Source organism: Doryrhamphus excisus, linkage group LG13, assembly GCF_037039965.1.
Source record: "Doryrhamphus excisus strain RoL-2023G ecotype Guam linkage group LG13, RoL_Dexc_Guam_v1.1, whole genome shotgun sequence".
Taxonomy (NCBI): Eukaryota; Metazoa; Chordata; class Actinopteri; order Syngnathiformes; family Syngnathidae; genus Doryrhamphus; species Doryrhamphus excisus.
Genome location: NC_136369.1, coordinates 2,871,624 through 2,890,026, shown reverse-complemented (window position 1 = coordinate 2,890,026; position 18,403 = coordinate 2,871,624). Strand labels below are relative to the sequence as shown.

The following is an 18,403-nucleotide window of genomic DNA, read 5'->3' as shown; positions in this document are numbered from 1 at the left end:
TTGGTTGGGCTTCAGCCAATTGCTGGTTATCATTGTTTTTGCTCATATTGATGCTAAACCATTCCCTACCATTTCTCTGTATTTGGTCTTCATTTACCCTTCTTCATTCTTTTCACCTTTATCACCAACTCTCTCACCTACTTGACACCCATCCCATCCTCCCTTTCCCCTTTTCCCTCTATCTTTCCCTTCCACTACCCCTTGGCTCCGCTGCCACCTCTGCCTCTCGCTAGCGCTTGCAAGTTATGGTTTGCAGCTGCTGAGCTGACAGCAACAATAGAGGACGAGATAAGGTTGTGACCTCTCTGGCCAAACAGGATGAGAGGAATACATTTATGTGAGATGGGAGGCTGGGGGTGGGAGGTGGGGTCATCAGTGCTGTCCCAGGTGGATGGAACGCCAACTAAATTTCTATACTTCTAACGAGAGATGAGGTGACGAGAAAGAATTTTTACTGTTGCGTCAGAAGTTAGCGTTCATTGATCAAGTGCATGTATTATTAATTTTGGGCCTTTTAATGATTGATTTGAATGTTTTTCGAAGGTGCCTGTGCCACTTCTCTCCATGTTTCTCCCTGATGATAAAGCTTCTCCAAATATGTCTAAGAGACCACCCAGCCATCCTACCATATGTGAGGGTAGTAGTTCAGATCGCCCACTAAATCAGGAGTTTCACCTTTCAGCTCAGCTTCTTCTTCACCTCAATGGATCTTTTTCATTCATTTTCTACCGCTTTTTCCTCACGAGGGTCGCAAGCGTGTTGGAGCCTATCCCGGCTGTCTTCGGACGAAAGGCGGGGTACACCCTGGACTGGTGGCCAGCCAATCACGGGGTACTTAGTATAGACAAACAACCATTCACACTCACATTCATACCTATGGACAATTTGGAGTCACCAATTAACCTAGCATGTTTTTGGAATGTGGGAGGAAACCGGAGTACCCGGAGAAAACCCACGCATGGACGGGGAGAACATGCAACAGAGATGGCCGAGGGTGGAATTGACCCTGGTCAATTTTTAAGAAATGACACCATCTTCAAAAATTAAGTTTGACGGACGATCTAAATTGAGCTGGAAGAATTACTGTATTTGCCGGACTATTAGTCACAACAGTCAAAAATGCACAATAAAGAGGGAAAAAAAAACTTTTTTAACATTTATTTTATGAAGTCAGACACCAAGAACAGACATTTAATCTTGAAAGGCAGGTTGTGGTAATAACAATAATAACTATTATTATTATTATTATTATTATTATTATTATTATTATTATTATTATTATTATTATTATTATTATTATTATTATTATTATTATTATTATTATTATTATTGTAGTAAAATGGAGAACAACAGGCTAAATAGGTGTCGGTTAAAATCAAGTGAATAGGCGATATGTTAAAGTAACTTATTCAGGAAAGTAAAGCTTAACAAAATAATCGAATAAAAGCGGGTGTCTGTGTAGCAGTATAGAGTGTGCACACAGGGAGCATCCAGTGAGGGTTACCTGCATGCATGCAAATTACAAGCTCACCGTTGTCTGGAGTTGCTAATAGCCTTTTTCACCACAATCTAGACAAGTTTCTTAAGCACAGGTAGTCCCGCAAAATGCATGTAATGACCACATTTCCACTACCGACGTTATGGAAAAATTCATTTATTCAATCATTTTCTATCGCTTATCCTCGCGAGGGTCGTGGGGGGTGCTGGAGCCTATCCCAGCTGACTTCGGGTGAGAGGCGGGGTACACCCTGGACTGGTCGCCAGCCAATCACAGGGCACATATAGACAAACAACCATTCACACTCACATTCAATTTGGAGTCGCCAATTAGCCTAGCATGTTTTTGGAATGTTGGAGGAGTACCCGGAGAAAACCCACGCATGCACGGGGAGAACATGCAAACTCCGCACAGAGATGGCCGAGAGTGGAATTGAACCCTGGTCTCCTAGAGGTCTGCGCGCTAACCACTCGACCGCCGTGTCGCCCCTTTTTCCAATATTGAGCATTAAAATATCAAGCTAGAAAATAACAAACATTATCCCCAATTCAATATATCATCACTATATCCATCACTTAGATGTGTCACTACTTTACCAACATCTGGAAGAACCCAAACCAGACCCAAGCATCCACAAAACTGGCTAAGATGTTCAGCAACAACCCAAAAAAACACCAATGCCTGCTGGAACACCAGTACCACTCTCCACAATGAAGCCAGTTTTACATCTCCATGGACTAAGACAAGCATATGGACAAGCCAGATGCCTTCTAGGCAGATGTTTTTACGGGCAGACTAGGTGGAAATCCAGCTCTCAAAAAGACAAGAAGTTTATTTGGAGGGGGTGAAGGCTTTCAAACCAAAGATCACTGTACCAACTTTGTAAAGCATGGTGGCAGCATCGTGCTCTGGGGCTGTTTTGCTGCCGGTGCTACCTCCAAATTGTTCAACAGCCATAACTGGGCGTTCCAAACCCAGTGTACATGATTATATACTGCACTCACTTCAATAAGTTCAGTACATCTATAGAATGTAATGAGATGCAATGTTGCAATAAGAACATGTTATGTACCGTATTAGGCTAGACAAGTGGGTATTTTTGTCTGTCTCACGCAATTAAAAAAAACAGATAAGCAGAACAGAGTGTTTAGGTGCAATAAGAGACCAATTATTTCAGAAGTATAATCAATTTGTGATAAATGAGCCTGTGCCGGACATTGAATATTGCACTTTTTGTTCTTTTTGTCTTGTCTTGAGTACACTTGTGTTTGTGTTTCTCTTTGCACTTGTCCACCAAGGGCATCATTTATCCAGCAGCCTGAAGGTACTTAAAAAAAAAAAAATTCTGCTGCCAGCACCGATGGTTCCTTCTGCTGTACCTGTGTGGATTGGGTTCAGAGGTCACCAGTCACAGGCAATCAGGAGTAAATGGAGCCTGTGTAAGTCTAAGAAAAGAGCTTTAGAACAAAGCCAAGGCCATAGTTTGCTGTTTGTGTGTGTGTGTGTGTGTGTGTGTGTGTGTGTGTGTGTGTGTTATCGCAATACTCTGACACTCCTATTTCACTCAACCTTATCCACCCTAACAGGATTTATTCTTGTTTATTTCCAAAAGTCTGACCTTGCTGACGGTCTGTATTTCTCCTCAATGTCTACAAAAAGCTCACAGTTTATTTTAAATGTGTAGTGCGAGCGCACGGTGAGGCACTCAATGGGCACAATCCTCACACGGTATATACTGTATATCCCCTTTAGTCAGGTTTAACACGCTCAACTCCTCCAAGCAGCCTCATCCCGTGTTCATCTGCTGGCTAATCCTGCACTGTTTTATTGTCCTATTGTCTCTGCAGCCTGAAATGATGACAATCATTATGACATGTGGAACGCAAGCTCAAGAATTTAGCGTCTCAACACAGGCCAAGCCATATTGGAAGAGGAGGGCACCTATGAGAGAGGTATTAAATGCACTGATCCGCCGAGCCTTAACGCTCTCTCTTACATCATCATAAAGCATCATCCAATTTAGCAGTTCTGTCAGCGAGAGGAACCATAACACATTTGCATAATGCATCGTCTTCACTATGTTAATTCACTCTGCACTCAGGACTGTTTGGACATACTCTGTCTCTCCCTCCGTATACATTGCGTGTGTTCCGCCATGCCAGTATGTCAATGACAGTGAGAGATTATGGAGTTAAATGAGGCTCTCCAAAGCCCTCCAAGCTCTCCAGGCTGCACTGTGATAGTCAGCGATACCGCAGGGCATCGCAGGAGGAGCAATAGAAATGCATTACTGCCCAAATCACATTGCTATCCTCCAGTGAGAAGTGTAAGTTACCGGGGAAATGGATGGAGCACACACGGGGGGGGGGTGAGGTGGCAGGGATGAGGATCGCCCCCCGATGCAATTTCCATTGACACGTGTGATCTCTTTAATTTTCCAGCTGGGTGAAAAATGGAAGAAGACTTGATTAAATTTTGCCTCGGTTGGATTCTGATGCAAAGTGGCACACGACTGCACTCTTTGGATGCCTTTGGACTAAGTTTGAATGTGTGCTTAGAAATCCCTTCCTGAGACCGCAAAGAGGTTGTATCTCATCAATCATTCAGTGCACTGTCATGCAGGACCAATGCCAACTTGTAACATCCAGCCGAGTTCATTCCAATGCAGAATATAATGGAACAGCCGATAGTCACGTGATGAATCCGCTTAGTTTTTATTAGCCATTCTTAATATCGCAATGATGCTACCCTTGCTGTGAGACAATCACGAGACACTCTAACCTCCATCTCCATCCATCATCGACCTAGGAGGCCAACCGGAGTTGTTATAGAAAATGACCCAACCCATCACACCGGGTTCATTTGCATATAAATGACACACATGGCATAGCAAAAGACAAGACGAAAATCCAACCCCAGACATACTGTGCAGAAGTCTTAAAGCCACCACTAGAGATGTATGATAATACAGTAAAGTCTCGTTATATCGATATTCTCAGGAGTCGGAAAAAATACCGATATAACCGGACTATCCATATATCCGATCCTGCGCCGAACTGCATTAAAAGTGGGCGGATCTTTGATATGGCATGTAATTTTCTCCTTGAGTTCATGGATTGCGTATCTAGCATGCTTTTGTACTACAATACATTTTGTACTACAGTAAATAAAAATAAACTTACGCTGTAGTGATTACCGGTTACCGGGACATAATTCACCCCGGAACTATCGATAGGGAAGGTGTTGCCACCCGGAGGGGTAGGCGCGAGGGACGGGTGTTTTCCGCTGTGTGTGCTGCACTCTGGTGGTGGAAGTGTGAAAAATAAAGTTGACTGGAAGCAGCCGTTCGCCGTGTTCTTTTTTGGTATTGAAATCCTTAAGCAAAGATTGATTTAAGCTGCTTTTGTATCGATATAAGCAGACCAAATTGGCTGGCGGGAGATGAAAAGGGCATCGTAGTAACCGGATTATCATAATAACCGTGTATCGTACTAACGGAGCTAATTATATCATAAAAGACTAGAAATTTGCCGGGAAATGAAAATAGTATCGTAATAAGTAGTAATTCGTTTTAACCGATATCGATATAACAAGACTTTACTGTATACTGTTATGCTGATATTGGCATAAAAATGAAATCTGTTCATACTGGTAATGATATCAATGCTCCACACAGTAACAAGCTTGCTCGCTCAGTATGTCCTTGGTGTGGAATTATTTCCAGTTTGGATTGTACATTTTCAATTTGCAATGAAACTGCTGGTTAGGCAGGGGCGGGGGAGTACAGTCCCTAATTTATCAGTTGATTAGTTAAATAGGATTCAACATAAATAAATGGGATTTCCATAGTGCGTAGAAAACCTGTTGACCTTCTAAATATGTTTCTATCACAATTAGAGCACCGTTGACATGACACAGCACCCCTATAAGCCACCTTTACACTTGTACTACTCAATGTAGTAGACATCATAATAGAAAATAAGTCACATTAGACACAAATAATATGAGGTAGACTCACACGTTAGCGTTGACAGCGCACTTCCTGGTGACTATTGTGTCATCAAATGTAACGTTACTGAAACCCTGAGACCAGTGTCTTTGGTCATGCCTTTGTTGTGCCACTCTGGCACACCATGTTGCAGTATTTGTGTTATTTGTTTATTTGTGAAATGCATCGGGTGGCATCACAGTAAAATACACATCATTTATTACATGAGGGAAATACCGCTGTATCGGTTGATATTGGTATTAGAAATGAAGTGCTGGACAATATTGGTAAGACAGTCAATATGAATCAACTCTAGCCACCACAATTTGTATTGTTTGAATGTGAAACGGCAAATGGACGCACTGACACAATTAGCAGGATTAAATTAAACTAAAAACCACAAAACTACTCCTTTTTACTAAGTGACATTGTAGTTACAAAGTATTGAGCAAACAACATATCTCATGGTGCACAGGACTGTACATTTACCACTATTCCACTATAGTAGCTTCCTGCGTGTGACTAATGCGTGTTATTTTAATTACAATAATACAAATGGCAGATCTCAGATCTGTGTTTATTTATTTTGTTTGTATGTCTGCAGTGAGTGCTAATGTGCCATATCCTGACGGTTTCCTTAATGGACAGTGTATGGTTATATATGTAAGCTTTTAGGGCCACCTAGTGTACAATCAGGCTTAGGACATGTTTTAGGATAATACTGAAAAAATATTATAATATATAATATATTACATTATTATTATAATTATAATTATTTATTTATTATAATTATTATATTATATAATTATAATTATTACATTATATGTTATTATAATTATAATACTGAAAACACTCACTTTTGACTTTAGATATAATAATATAATTATAATAATTAATTATAATTATTATAATTATAATAATTATAATAATAATATAATATATTATATTATATATATATAATAATAATAAATATCATTATTATTATAAATTATAATAGCTATAATAATATTATAATATAATTATTAATAATAAAATTAAACACAAAAAATGCAAAAGTGGGAGAAATAGAACCAAATGTTGATATAAATAACTAATAAATAAGCACCATCCAGGAAAAGTTTGGACACCCCCGAAGGCAACATTTTCATTCTGCCAAATGTTAATATAATAATAATAATATTTATAATAATAATAATAAATATTATTATTATTATAAATTATAATAGCTATAATAATATTATAATATAATTATTAATAATAAAATTAAACAAAAAAATGCAAAAGTGGGAGAAATAGAACAAAATGTTGATATAAATAACTAATAAATAAGCACCATCCAGGAAAAGTTTGGACACCCCCGAAGGCAACATTTTCATTCTGCCAAATGTTAATATAATAATAATAATATTTATAATAATAATTATTATTATTATTATAAATTATAATAGCTATAATAATATAATTATTAATAATAAAATTAAACACAAAAAAATGCAAAAGTGGGAGAAATAGAACAAAATGTTGATATAAATAACTAATAAGTAAGCACCATCCAGGAAAAGTTTGGACACCCCCAAAGGCAACATTTTCATTCTGCCAAATGTTAATATAATAATAATAATATTTATAATAATAATAATAAATATTATTATGATTATTATAAATTATAATAGCTATACTAATATAATTATTAATAATAAAATTAAACACAAAAAAATGCAAAAGTGGGAGAAATAGAACAAAATGTTGATATAAATAACTAATAAATAAGCACCATCCAGGAAAAGTTTGGACACCCCCGAAGGCAACATTTTCATTTTGCCAAATGTTAATATAATAATAATAATAATAATAATAATAATAATAATAATAATAATAATAATAATAATAATAATAATACAAACCTAACTATATAATATTATTTGTATTTTTTATGTATTAAATTTGCCTTCTTCTTACTAAGTTGGGCGTTTCCTTGTGTTCCAATAAAGAAACATTATTACGCATTCATTCCGGATTCTATCCGTGTCCCTAATGAATTGTCCGGCAGTGAGGGTGGATTTCTCTTTAAGAATCTTTGAGGACACGTCAATGCAACTATGTCCACTGATGAAAGGAGGGGAGACAGACAGCATGTTTTCGACCAGCAGAAGCAGATAAAAGACTTTTTTCTCCCTTAAACTTCCAATGGCGTGTGTGCCGCTATGGTGTCTGGACTAGCGGGAACGTCACAGCCCGTCGCTTAGATCAACAGTTCAAAAGGCAGGTAAGACCATCTTTCTTACCGTCATTATTATTATTATTATTATTATATTATCACCTCGATGGACCTCGCCTCGCCCACTCTTCGTATTTGCTGCATAGCTGAGGTGAACATCGGCTGACTTCTGACAGCTGCAGATGTGAGCCTTGCTAGCAAACATCTGACAGGCAGCTATCTCCATGCTGCAGCAAGGACAAACACATCAGGAGGCTGTTGCGTAGTTTCAAAGCAGACAGGCTCTCCCCAATGACACTGCTGTGCTGTTGTAGTCTTAACTAACATAGGCTTTTCAAATATGCTCATCATATGTGACGGTGCTTTGCTACACTGTTATGCTTTACAGCCAACAATATGGGATTTCTGCACCTTCCTTGCTACCATAGCTGTCTCTCAAAGTAATTACAGTAAAGTCTCGTTATATCGATATCGGTTAAAACGAATTACTACTTACTATGATACTATTTTCATTTCCCGGCAAATTTCTAGTCTTTTATGATATAATTAGCTCCGTTAGTACGATACACGGTAGGTTACTACGATGCCCTTTTCATCTCCCGCCAGCCAATTTGGTCTGCTTATATCGATACAAAAGCAGCTTAAATCAATCTTTGCTTAAGGATTTCAATACCAAAAAAGAACACGGCGAACGGCTGCTTCCAGTCAACTTTATTTTTCACACTTCCACCACCAGAGTGCAGCACACACAGCGGAAAAAACACCCGTCCCTCGCGCCTACCCCTCCGGGTGGCAACACCTTCCCTATCGATAGTTCCGGGGTGAATTATGTCCCGGTAACCGGTAATCACTACAACGTAAGTTTATTTTTATTTACTGTAGTACAAAATGTATTGTAGTACAAAAGCATGCTAGATACGCAATCCATGAACTCAAGGAGAAAATTACTCTGTGTGGAGTTTGCATGTTCTCCCCGGGCATGCGTGGGTTTTCTCCGGGTACTCCGGTTTCCTCCCACATTCCAAAAACATGCTAGGTTAATTGGTGACTCCAAATTGTCCATAGGTATGAATGTGAGTGTGAATGGTTGTTTGTCTATATCTGCCCTGTGATTGGCTGGCGACCAGTCCAGGGTGTACCCCGCCTCTCGCCCGAAGACAGCTGGGATAGGCTCCAGCACCCCCCGCGACCCTCGTGAGGAAAAAGCGGTAGAAAATGAATGAATGAATGTTTTTGGAATGTGGGAGGAAACCGGAGTACCCGGAGAAAACCCACGCATGCACGGGGAGAACATGCAAACTCCACACAGAGATAGCCATGGTTGGGATTGAACTCGGGTCTCCTAGCTGTGAGGTCTGCGCGCTAACCACACGACCACCGTGCAGCCCACCATTTTTAGATACGCAATCCATGAACTCAAGGAGAAAATTACATGCCATATCAAAGATCCGCCCACTTTTAATGCAGTTCGGCGCAGGATCGGATATATGGATAGTCCGGTTATGTCGGTATTTTTTCCGACTCCCGAGAATATCGATATAACGAGACTTTACTGTATTACATCCTTAGCCTCTTATCTTGTAGTTAGAACTACTTGATTATTTAACAGCATCCTTCTTCCATCACATGTTGTGACACACTGAAGGGTAAGAGTCCGAGTCCGAATGAGGCTTGAGTGCAATGAGTAGAAAAAAAAAAACTGAGTAAAAAAAAAAAAACAGGGCGACATCCACCCTGGTGGATGCAGTGTTAGCTGCTTCGGGGACGGGGTGGACGTCTCAGGAGCAACCACACATACTTTGACTTCTCTAAGTCCCCAAATACCAGAAAACCCTCCAACGATGCCAGAAAAAGTTGTCACTAATCGCTTTTGAGAAAATATGTCGCAAAGAGGGTTTGGAATGTCGCTAGATTTAGTGACATAGTCCTTAATTTGGTAATTTGTCACTTCCTTCATGATTATGTGGACTTCTGCTCCACCCCCCCTCTAGCCCCATTCTGAAGCACTGACACACACACATACATAGGAGTGTGTTAATTTTATTGTAATATATGCTGATAATATTAGACATCCATACCCAAAATTAGGGCTGTCAAATGATAACATTTTTAATCAGATTAATCACCATTCATTCATTTTCTACCGCTTATCCTCACGAAGGTTGCGGGGGTGCTGGAGCCTATCCCAGCTGTCTTCGGGCTAAAGGCGGGGTACAGCCTGGACTGGTCGCCAGCCAATCACAGGGCACATATAGACAAACAACCATTCACACTCACATTCATACCTATGGACAATTTGGAGTCGCCAATTAACCTAGCATGTTTTTGGAATGTGGGAGGAAACCGGAGTACCCGGAGAAAACCCACGCATGCACAGGGAGAACATGCAAACTCCACACAGAGATGGCCGAGGGTGGAATTGAACCCTGGTCTCCTAGCTGTGAGGTCTGCGCGCTAACCACACGACCGCCGTGCAGCCCACCATTTTAAAATGTAAAATTAAAATAATGACAATTAATGACTATATCTGAAATATGCCAATTTTACTGTATTTAATGAAGATAAAAAAGATAAATGACAGGATGATATATCATATTTCAAGCTAAGAGATCCCACAAAATTCTAAAAATGTATTTGTAATAGCAGCAAAACATTTGAATCACACTGTAAACTATGTTATTATGTGGACAGAGAGGTTGCGTTCAAAGACATCACATCATTTAAGGTAAATGTACTTGTTTTCAGTGTATTTTCCGGCATACTTAAATATAGCAAATTATACTGTCACGCCCTGTGTTGGTCCCTGCGTGACATTGTGTTTATGTTTTCTTTTTAGTTTAGTTTCTCCTTACATGCTCTTATTTTTGTATTCACTTCCTGTCTTGCCTTGTTTCCATTTTCCTATCCCCCACACCTGTTTCTAATTTCACTCCCTTCTATTTAGTTCAAGTGTGTGCTCCTTCTTTTGTTCGATTTGGCAAGTTGCCGTTATCCCGCTGCTGCAAAGCCATTATCAATAAAGAATCAATAAATATCTTTATTGATAATGATCAATAAAGAAAATACCACTGTGCTTCCGTCTGCCATCATAACAGGCAGGCACAACAACAGCCCAATAAAATGCAATTCATCGTCACTTCACTTAATAATAATAATAATACATTTTATTTGTGTAGCGCTTTTCAAAATACTCAAAGACACTTTACAGCAGGGGTCTCAAACTCAATTTACCTGGGGGCCACTGGAGCTAGGGTCTGGGCGAGGCTGGGCCGCATCAGGTTTTCCAAAAAAAAAAACGCATTTTTTAAAAACAGAAAAATGAATAAACTTTGGTTCCGATTTTCTACAAGAAAAGCTCTGATAAAACATTCCACTGTTCTCAAATATCTTCATTTTTATTTTTCTACACAAAATAAGATCAAGAATAAAGAAAATCAATCAATCAGTAATAAATAAATATAATAATAATATAAAACAGCAAATAATTAAAAATTAAGAAACCACATATAGTTGGTGGGTAGACAAATTATTTTTTTCAGATTAAAATGAACAAAGCATTATTAGAGCCCTGTAGACATGACAAAACACGACTATAGTCACATTTATACTCTTTTTATTTACAACATATTGCGCAACTGCAGGGTCTTGAGACACATGCTAACTCACAAACTAGAGAGCTAGCGACCTAAACGGTAGCCTTCAAGTTATTTCCTTTAAACTTAAATAGCCAAAACCTTACCACTTCCACATGGATAGGGAGGATAACTATTAACAGTTATTTAACCTTTAACATGAACATTAATCAAACGTAATATTTTTTTCTGGGTACATGATACCATACAGCATCCATATCAAACTTGCACGGGCCGCACTAACATTAAACTTTCATATCAAGGCGGGGGCCTCAAACCAATGTCCTGCGGGCCACATTTGTTTTTTGAAACTGGGAAGGTCAGGGTAAGCACGGAGTGAATGGGGCAAAGAGTTCCAGAGGGTGGGGGCAGCGATGGAGAAGGCTCTGTCTCCCCAGGTTCGGAGCTTGGTCTTACAGGGGAGTGCCAGGAGCTTGGAGTCTGAGGAGCGAATGAATGATGAATGCATGGATCAGGGATTCAGGGATTCAAGATGGAACAATGCAGTCCGGGTTAACTGTTTGATGTGGGGTTCAAATGAAAGGGTGGGGTCCAGGAGGATACCAAGGTTGTAGATGAGCGGGGATGGAGTGAGGGTGGCGCTGTCAAATTGAAGATAGAAGTTATGGGTGGATGTTGTGATGTTTTTGGGACCGATGATGATAATATCTTTTTTATGTTTAACTTATGTGCAATTGCGACACCCCTTTGTGTGAATGCTGAAAATCAAACACACTAATCATGTTGTGCATCAGAAAAGTGATGATGTAATGGTAATGGTTTTATTTCATTTGAACATGCATCAGATTACAATTGAATGCATCACATAATCAGTTCACAGTTCCACATGTCCAAAAGGAGTAGGAAGAAGCAAAGCTTATTAAATCCTACCCCTCTATCTGGTACTTTTACAATCAGTAACTGTTACATTTGTTCACTACCTGCTTTCCATAATACAGGTTAAGATTTTTTTTTTGTTTTTTTTTTGTTTTTTTTATAAAAAATAATAAAAATTAAAATATTTAATAAAAATTAAATAAATGATGTAATATTAATGTGACATCGCTCGCACTAAGCAGTCCATCAAATGGCTCATATACTTTCCATATGCTGCTATGCATATGATAGACTGTGATATATTGACAGTGGATATTCATTTTCTTTCATGGCATTTGAATTCAGAATTAGCATTACGAACTGCAATTTGTTCTAAATTGGATGACCAATGTCCATAAAAGCCGTACTTCAGTCAGGTCTGTGTTTGTTGATGACTATGTAATCTATTGATTGAAAGGCTCTTACATTGTTTTTACAGGAGCTGAAAATGGCAGCCAGAGAAGCCCTGTATTTAACAATGGTGATCTCTACAGTCTTCAGCGCCCTGGAGGAATGCCCGACACGATGTACCTGCTCCATCAAATATCGACGTCATTTTGCGGAATGCTCCTACAAAGACTTATCTGAAATCCCATCTGACTTGCCTCATAATGTTGCCACTGTCAGTCTCTCAGCTAACAAGATCCATTTGGTACCACGGGGCATTTTTGACAACGTTACCCAGATGATGTCGCTGTGGATGGCACACAATGAAATCGTCGCCATCCAACCAGGAAGCCTCAAATCCCTGGTTCATCTGCGTAACTTAGACATCAGTCATAATAAGTTAGCTGACTTTCCGTGGGGCGATATGCAGAATCTGACAAGGCTGCAGCTGCTAAAGATGAACCACAACGAAATGGTCAGCCTGCCTCGAGATGCCTTGGCTAACCTCAAAGACCTGAGGTCCCTTCAGATTAACAATAACAAGCTTGTAACTATATCTGAGGGGACGTTTGATTCTTTAACTTCGCTGTCCCATTTGCAGCTTTTCAACAATCCTTTTGCGTGCACTTGTTCTCTCAGTTGGTTTAGAGATTGGTTTTTAACCACAACCATCTCAGTACCCAAAATGAACTTGATCACTTGCTCTACTCCAAAGGAACTTAAAGGTGAGATGATTGTGAATTTAGCCGAGTCCAGATGCACACAGCCGACTGTTACAATACGGACTCATCCTAATATCGGCAACACCACTTTATACGAGGGTGATACCTTGGTCTTAGCTTGTGAATTTCAAGGAAACCCAAAGCCGTTGGTCATGTGGAGTATTCGCAGTCGACCACAAGAACCGAATCAGTCATATCCAAAGGAGAGATCCTTTTTCTCCGGTAATCCCATCAAAATCCATCATAACGGAACCATCATCATCTCGCATCTCAGCAAGGATGACAGCGGCAACTATAGCTGCTCGGCGTCAAACAAGTTTGGTACCGCAACAGACTCACTGGAGGTTAAAGTGTTATCAGAGCCAACATCTTTAACGGAAGTACCCGCAGAAGCCATTTCCGATACAACACAACAAACTGGAAAAACTGTTTTTTATTCTGTCGCCGATAGGAAAGATGTCGTGGCTACTTCCTTTCCTACTGCACCGATGAACCCACAGTATTTTGAGGAGTTAATAGAACCGACTAAATGCGGACTGACAGCTAAAACAATACATAATTCCAATCATGTCTCAAATAGGAGCATGGATGACTCTCAATACATGTTTGACTTTGGTGTCATTGCCCTGGGGGTGTCGGAAACAGAGGTCGCAGTAAGACTCAACCCTCTTCTTATACCCGGAGACAGGCATAAAAACTGGACCGTTCTGGTCACACCGGATAGCCCTCACAATGCCAGCGAAAAGCCTCACAGGCATTCAGACAACTCTGACGAAATCCGTTCAAGTGGATTGTATCTGTGTGTCACCACCGACCGCAAGCACTCGCCTGTGCTGTGGTCGCAGATCAAAAACGGAATCAACACCTACTTACTCGGCGGTCTCCGGCCTAGTACCAACTACTCCCTGTGTCTGACTTACAAGGGCGAGGACTGTGAAGTACAAGTGCTCTTCACAACCAAAAGGAAGGTCCCTAATCTGATCATCATCATCTCAGTCAGCGTCTGCCTTCTCACTGTGTCAACTGTCCCTCTACTTGGAGCCATGTGTTTCCACTTGGTGTACAAATACCGCAGCAAGACGTACAAGCTCATCATGAAGGCCAGAGACCAGTACCAGATGGAAAGAACGCTTGGCGCTAACATTAACATCCACGCACCGGGGAACATTACCGCCAGTCAACTGGAGGAAGAGGACCCGACCACCGAGAGTATAGATGGAGAGAAAGAGGCAGATACCGAAGAAAGTGTAGTGACTGAATCCGTCACGTTGTCTCAGTCCAGAGGCAATTTGGATGACTGCGAGGTTGCATCAGAGTTGAGTGAGGGTCTTCCTTTGGGGGCTGAAGCTGTTAATATTACACACAATGAGAAATATGTACATCAGTGATTGTGAACCTGTAGTAGCATAGCATAATGTTACAACATGTAGCCGTACTTCAGTCAGATATGACAACAAACTACCTAGCAGGTAATCAACTAACTAACTAACTAACTAACCAGGCAGTAATGAATGTAGCAGGCAGTGCAATAATAAGAATAAAATAAAAAGGTACGATCCACAGTGTTGGGAGTAACGATGTTAAAAAATAACGGCGTTGCTGTTTTCCAGTATTGTGTAATCTAATCGATGACTATGTTAAATGTTACGATGGTGTTACCGTTACTGGTGTATTATTATATGTGAATCCAACCGCTCGTCGGTACGCATCATAGAGCTGTGACAATGAGACCTAAGTCAAATATAATATAATAACTTTATGGTGAGCCATTGTTGTCCATTAAATCGAAATATTTTATTATATTTATATAGTAATTACATTACTGGTGCATTTATTTTTTGGTGGGGAAAGGTAACTACCGGTAGTAACTGTAACTAAATACTTTAATAAGTAATTTTGCCGAAGATTGGTGATCTAAAAATGACTTGGATGACTATTGTGTTGTCATGTTGGGGCATCGAGACTATGCGGCTCATAAGATATCATAGTAAATCATGCAAAATGGAACTTTAATCAGATTTTGCTTAAATGCAGCATATTTTTTTAGATGCACAGCAAATTTTGGTCTTTGGAATCAACTGAGTTAAAATCAAGTCAATCTGAGTGTGACCATCCATTGACTCCACAGGAGAGTTAATAGAACTCTGCTTTCGGAGTTGATCTTTTACCCCCAATTCAGAGTTAAAACTGAACTCTTCTTGGTGTTAAAAATATTACTTTTTAGAGAGTTAAATGTGACTCTCAAATGGAGTTCATTTTAATATTAACTCTTAACCGGTGTTAAAAGCCAACACTTAATGTATAGTTAATTTAACACTATTTAGAGTTGACATTAATTTTATATGCGAAAATTATTACACTGAACATTTTACTGTGTACGACATTCATTCATTTTGTACCAGGGGGTCCTGGAGCCTATCCTAGCTGTCTTGGGGCGAGAGGCGGGGTACACCCTGGACTGGTCGCCAGCCAATCACAGGGCACATATAGACAAACAACCATTCACACTCACATTCATACCTATGGACAATTTGGAGTCGCCAATTAACCTAGCATGTTTTTGGAATGTGGGAGGAAACCGGAGTACCCGGAGAAAAACCCGCCAGAGATGTCCGAGTGTGGAATTGAACTATGGTCTCCTAGATGTGAGGTCTGCGCACTAACCACTCGACCGCCGTGCCGCCTGTCTCCGCTGTTTCACAGTTAAACACAGTCATTTTTTACCACGTCGGCGCTACTTGGAATTGTTTCTTTCCTTACCGTTTTCGACAAGCAGCCACAGATGGAAGATCATTAAACATTTTCAGGAACGGTGAATGATGAACAGAAAGGTGGTTAGCTAACGCTAAGTAGTTTTTATCAACAGACTGAGCAAAAAAAAACGTTCACCGGATGCAACAAGAGCTTCTTTTGTGAGCCACATACGGCGGGTAGTACAAGAAAAAAACAGTCAGCGCAGGTCCCTGAACACCCATGAAATCAACTCCAAAAAATGAGAGTGCCTGGTAGTAGTCCTTCACACATGTGGTAGTCAGGGTTAAAAAAAAATCAACTCCAGAAATTCAAATCTTTAACTCTAGAAATTTGCTGTGTGTGACTCTAATATTAGCCCATGAAAAAACACAACAACACATATAAGGGGAAATAGCAGATATTGAGATACATATTTAAACATACAGTAAAGTCTCGTTATATTGATATCGGTTAAAACGAATTACTACTTATTACGATACTATTTTCATTTCCCGGCAAATTTCTAGTCTTTTATGATATAATTAGCTCCGTTAGTACGATACACGGTTATTATGATAATCCGGTTACTAGGATGCCCTTTTCATCTCCCGCCAGCCAATTTGGTCTGCTTATATCGATACAAAAGCAGCTTAAATCAATCTTTGCTTAAGGATTTCAATACCAAAAAAGAACACGGCGAACGGCTGCTTCCAGTCAACTTTATTTTTCACACTTCCACCACCAGAGTGCAGCACACACAGCGGAAAACACCCGTCCCTCGCGCCTACCCCTCCGGGTGGCAACACCTTCCCTATCGATAGTTCCGCGGTGAATTATGTCCCGGTAACCGGTAATCACTACAGCGTAAGTTTATTTTTATTTACTGTAGTACAAAATGTATTGTAGTACAAAAGCATGCTAGATACGCAATCCATGAACTCAAGGAGAAAATTACATGCCATATCAAAGATCCGCCCACTTTTAATGCAGTTCGGCGCAGGATCGGATATATGGATAGTCCGGTTATATCGGTATTTTTTCCGACTCCCAAGAATATCGATAAAACGAGACTTTACTGTATTTGTACACTGTACCACTGTGGCACTGAGCTGTGAATGTTAAAATCAGAGTTTTGGAATCATTGTGATAAAATGTACTGTGACCTAAATGTTCAGTTACTGTACTTTTGGACACAGTGGATGTTCAAAACATGCTCTGGTTTGGTGCCGTATCTTTTTTTTTCACCACAATCAATTAGTAACACACAACAGTAAAAGTACTTCTAAAAACTAAGCATGTGTCGTCTGTTATATTTCTAATGGCACATTTAACAGAGCAACTGTACATGCTCTCTGATAATCTCTATTTTGTTATTTTGAATCTATTCTTGACTTGTGATAACCTGGGTCATGTTCACTGTCTTTGTTTATCTTTATGTCCATGTCTAAGAATAAGTTGTGTTTTATTGGGGTGTATTAATAACTATACAAACCTTCCATCAATTGTGCTAATATTAATCACTAACAGGACACCGCTGATTCAGAAAAAGCTTGCAGATATTATACTTCACATTATACTTCAATTCAGTTGTGTCAGCTCAGCTTGTCTTACCAAAATGGAACTATGACCTCTCACTCAGTGACCGTTGTGATGTAGCCGTTCAATAGTCCTGATTAATACAATGTGCATGTCAATATGGAACAACAAAGGGCCAGTGGACTTTGGTACTATTGGAAGTGAGTGTGTTATAAGTAACACTGAGGTCAACTAGCATTACATTTTCATCAGTCAGACCAAATATAATTCGGCTTTGCTTTTATGGGTTTACTCATAAGACCTCATTGCAACTCTAAAAATTTAAAAAGCTATGAAAACATGGATACCAGAATGCCTACTGACTCTGCATTTTGGCATATGAAGTAATGGTGAAGAAATTTGTAACGGCGAAAGAACACTACCAATGCTGGAATGCATCAATTTTAATTCAAATTTTTCACTCGTTCGACCAAATAAATAAGAAACCTAAGCAACCAACATGGACTACAGAGACCAAAAGAAAGACCTAGGTCGGAATGGCAGTGGTAGGAGGAGAGTAATGCCTTATTTTGATAATCTCGACAAAGTTTTGGGCTAGCGACACCGCCTTGTCAGCTTGTCGGTGTCGGGTGCTGGTGTATATAATACCACATAATAACACTGGGCTGAATCCAGCACCTAAGTTTGCTACACTGAAATGGGGGTAATACATGATCGAGTAAAAAAAAAAAAGGTTCTCCTCTCATTCTGTGTGGAAGTGGTAGGTTTCTGGCTTCTTACTTGTACTTCACCCTCACTCCATTTTACTTTTGT

The 18,403-nt window shown here is 39.7% G+C and overlaps 1 protein-coding gene across 2 annotated transcripts; it reads left to right on the top strand.

Annotated features, from left to right (window-relative positions):
- Positions 1-7,480: 7,480 nt before the first annotated feature.
- Positions 7,481-17,538, top strand: LOC131139279 (immunoglobulin superfamily containing leucine-rich repeat protein 2-like). Of its 2 annotated transcripts, none has more exons than XM_058088722.2 (2): positions 7,481-7,748; positions 12,652-17,538. In XM_058088722.2, exon 2 carries the CDS (start codon positions 12,661-12,663, stop codon positions 14,707-14,709), a length of 2,049 nt encoding a protein of 682 aa, XP_057944705.2. In that variant the 5' UTR covers positions 7,481-7,748; positions 12,652-12,660; the 3' UTR covers positions 14,710-17,538. The 2 variants fall into 2 exon arrangements, with proteins under 2 accessions (XP_057944705.2, XP_057944704.2); XM_058088721.2 differs by having other exon boundaries at positions 7,482-7,752.
- The last annotated feature ends 865 nt before the right edge of the window (positions 17,539-18,403 follow it).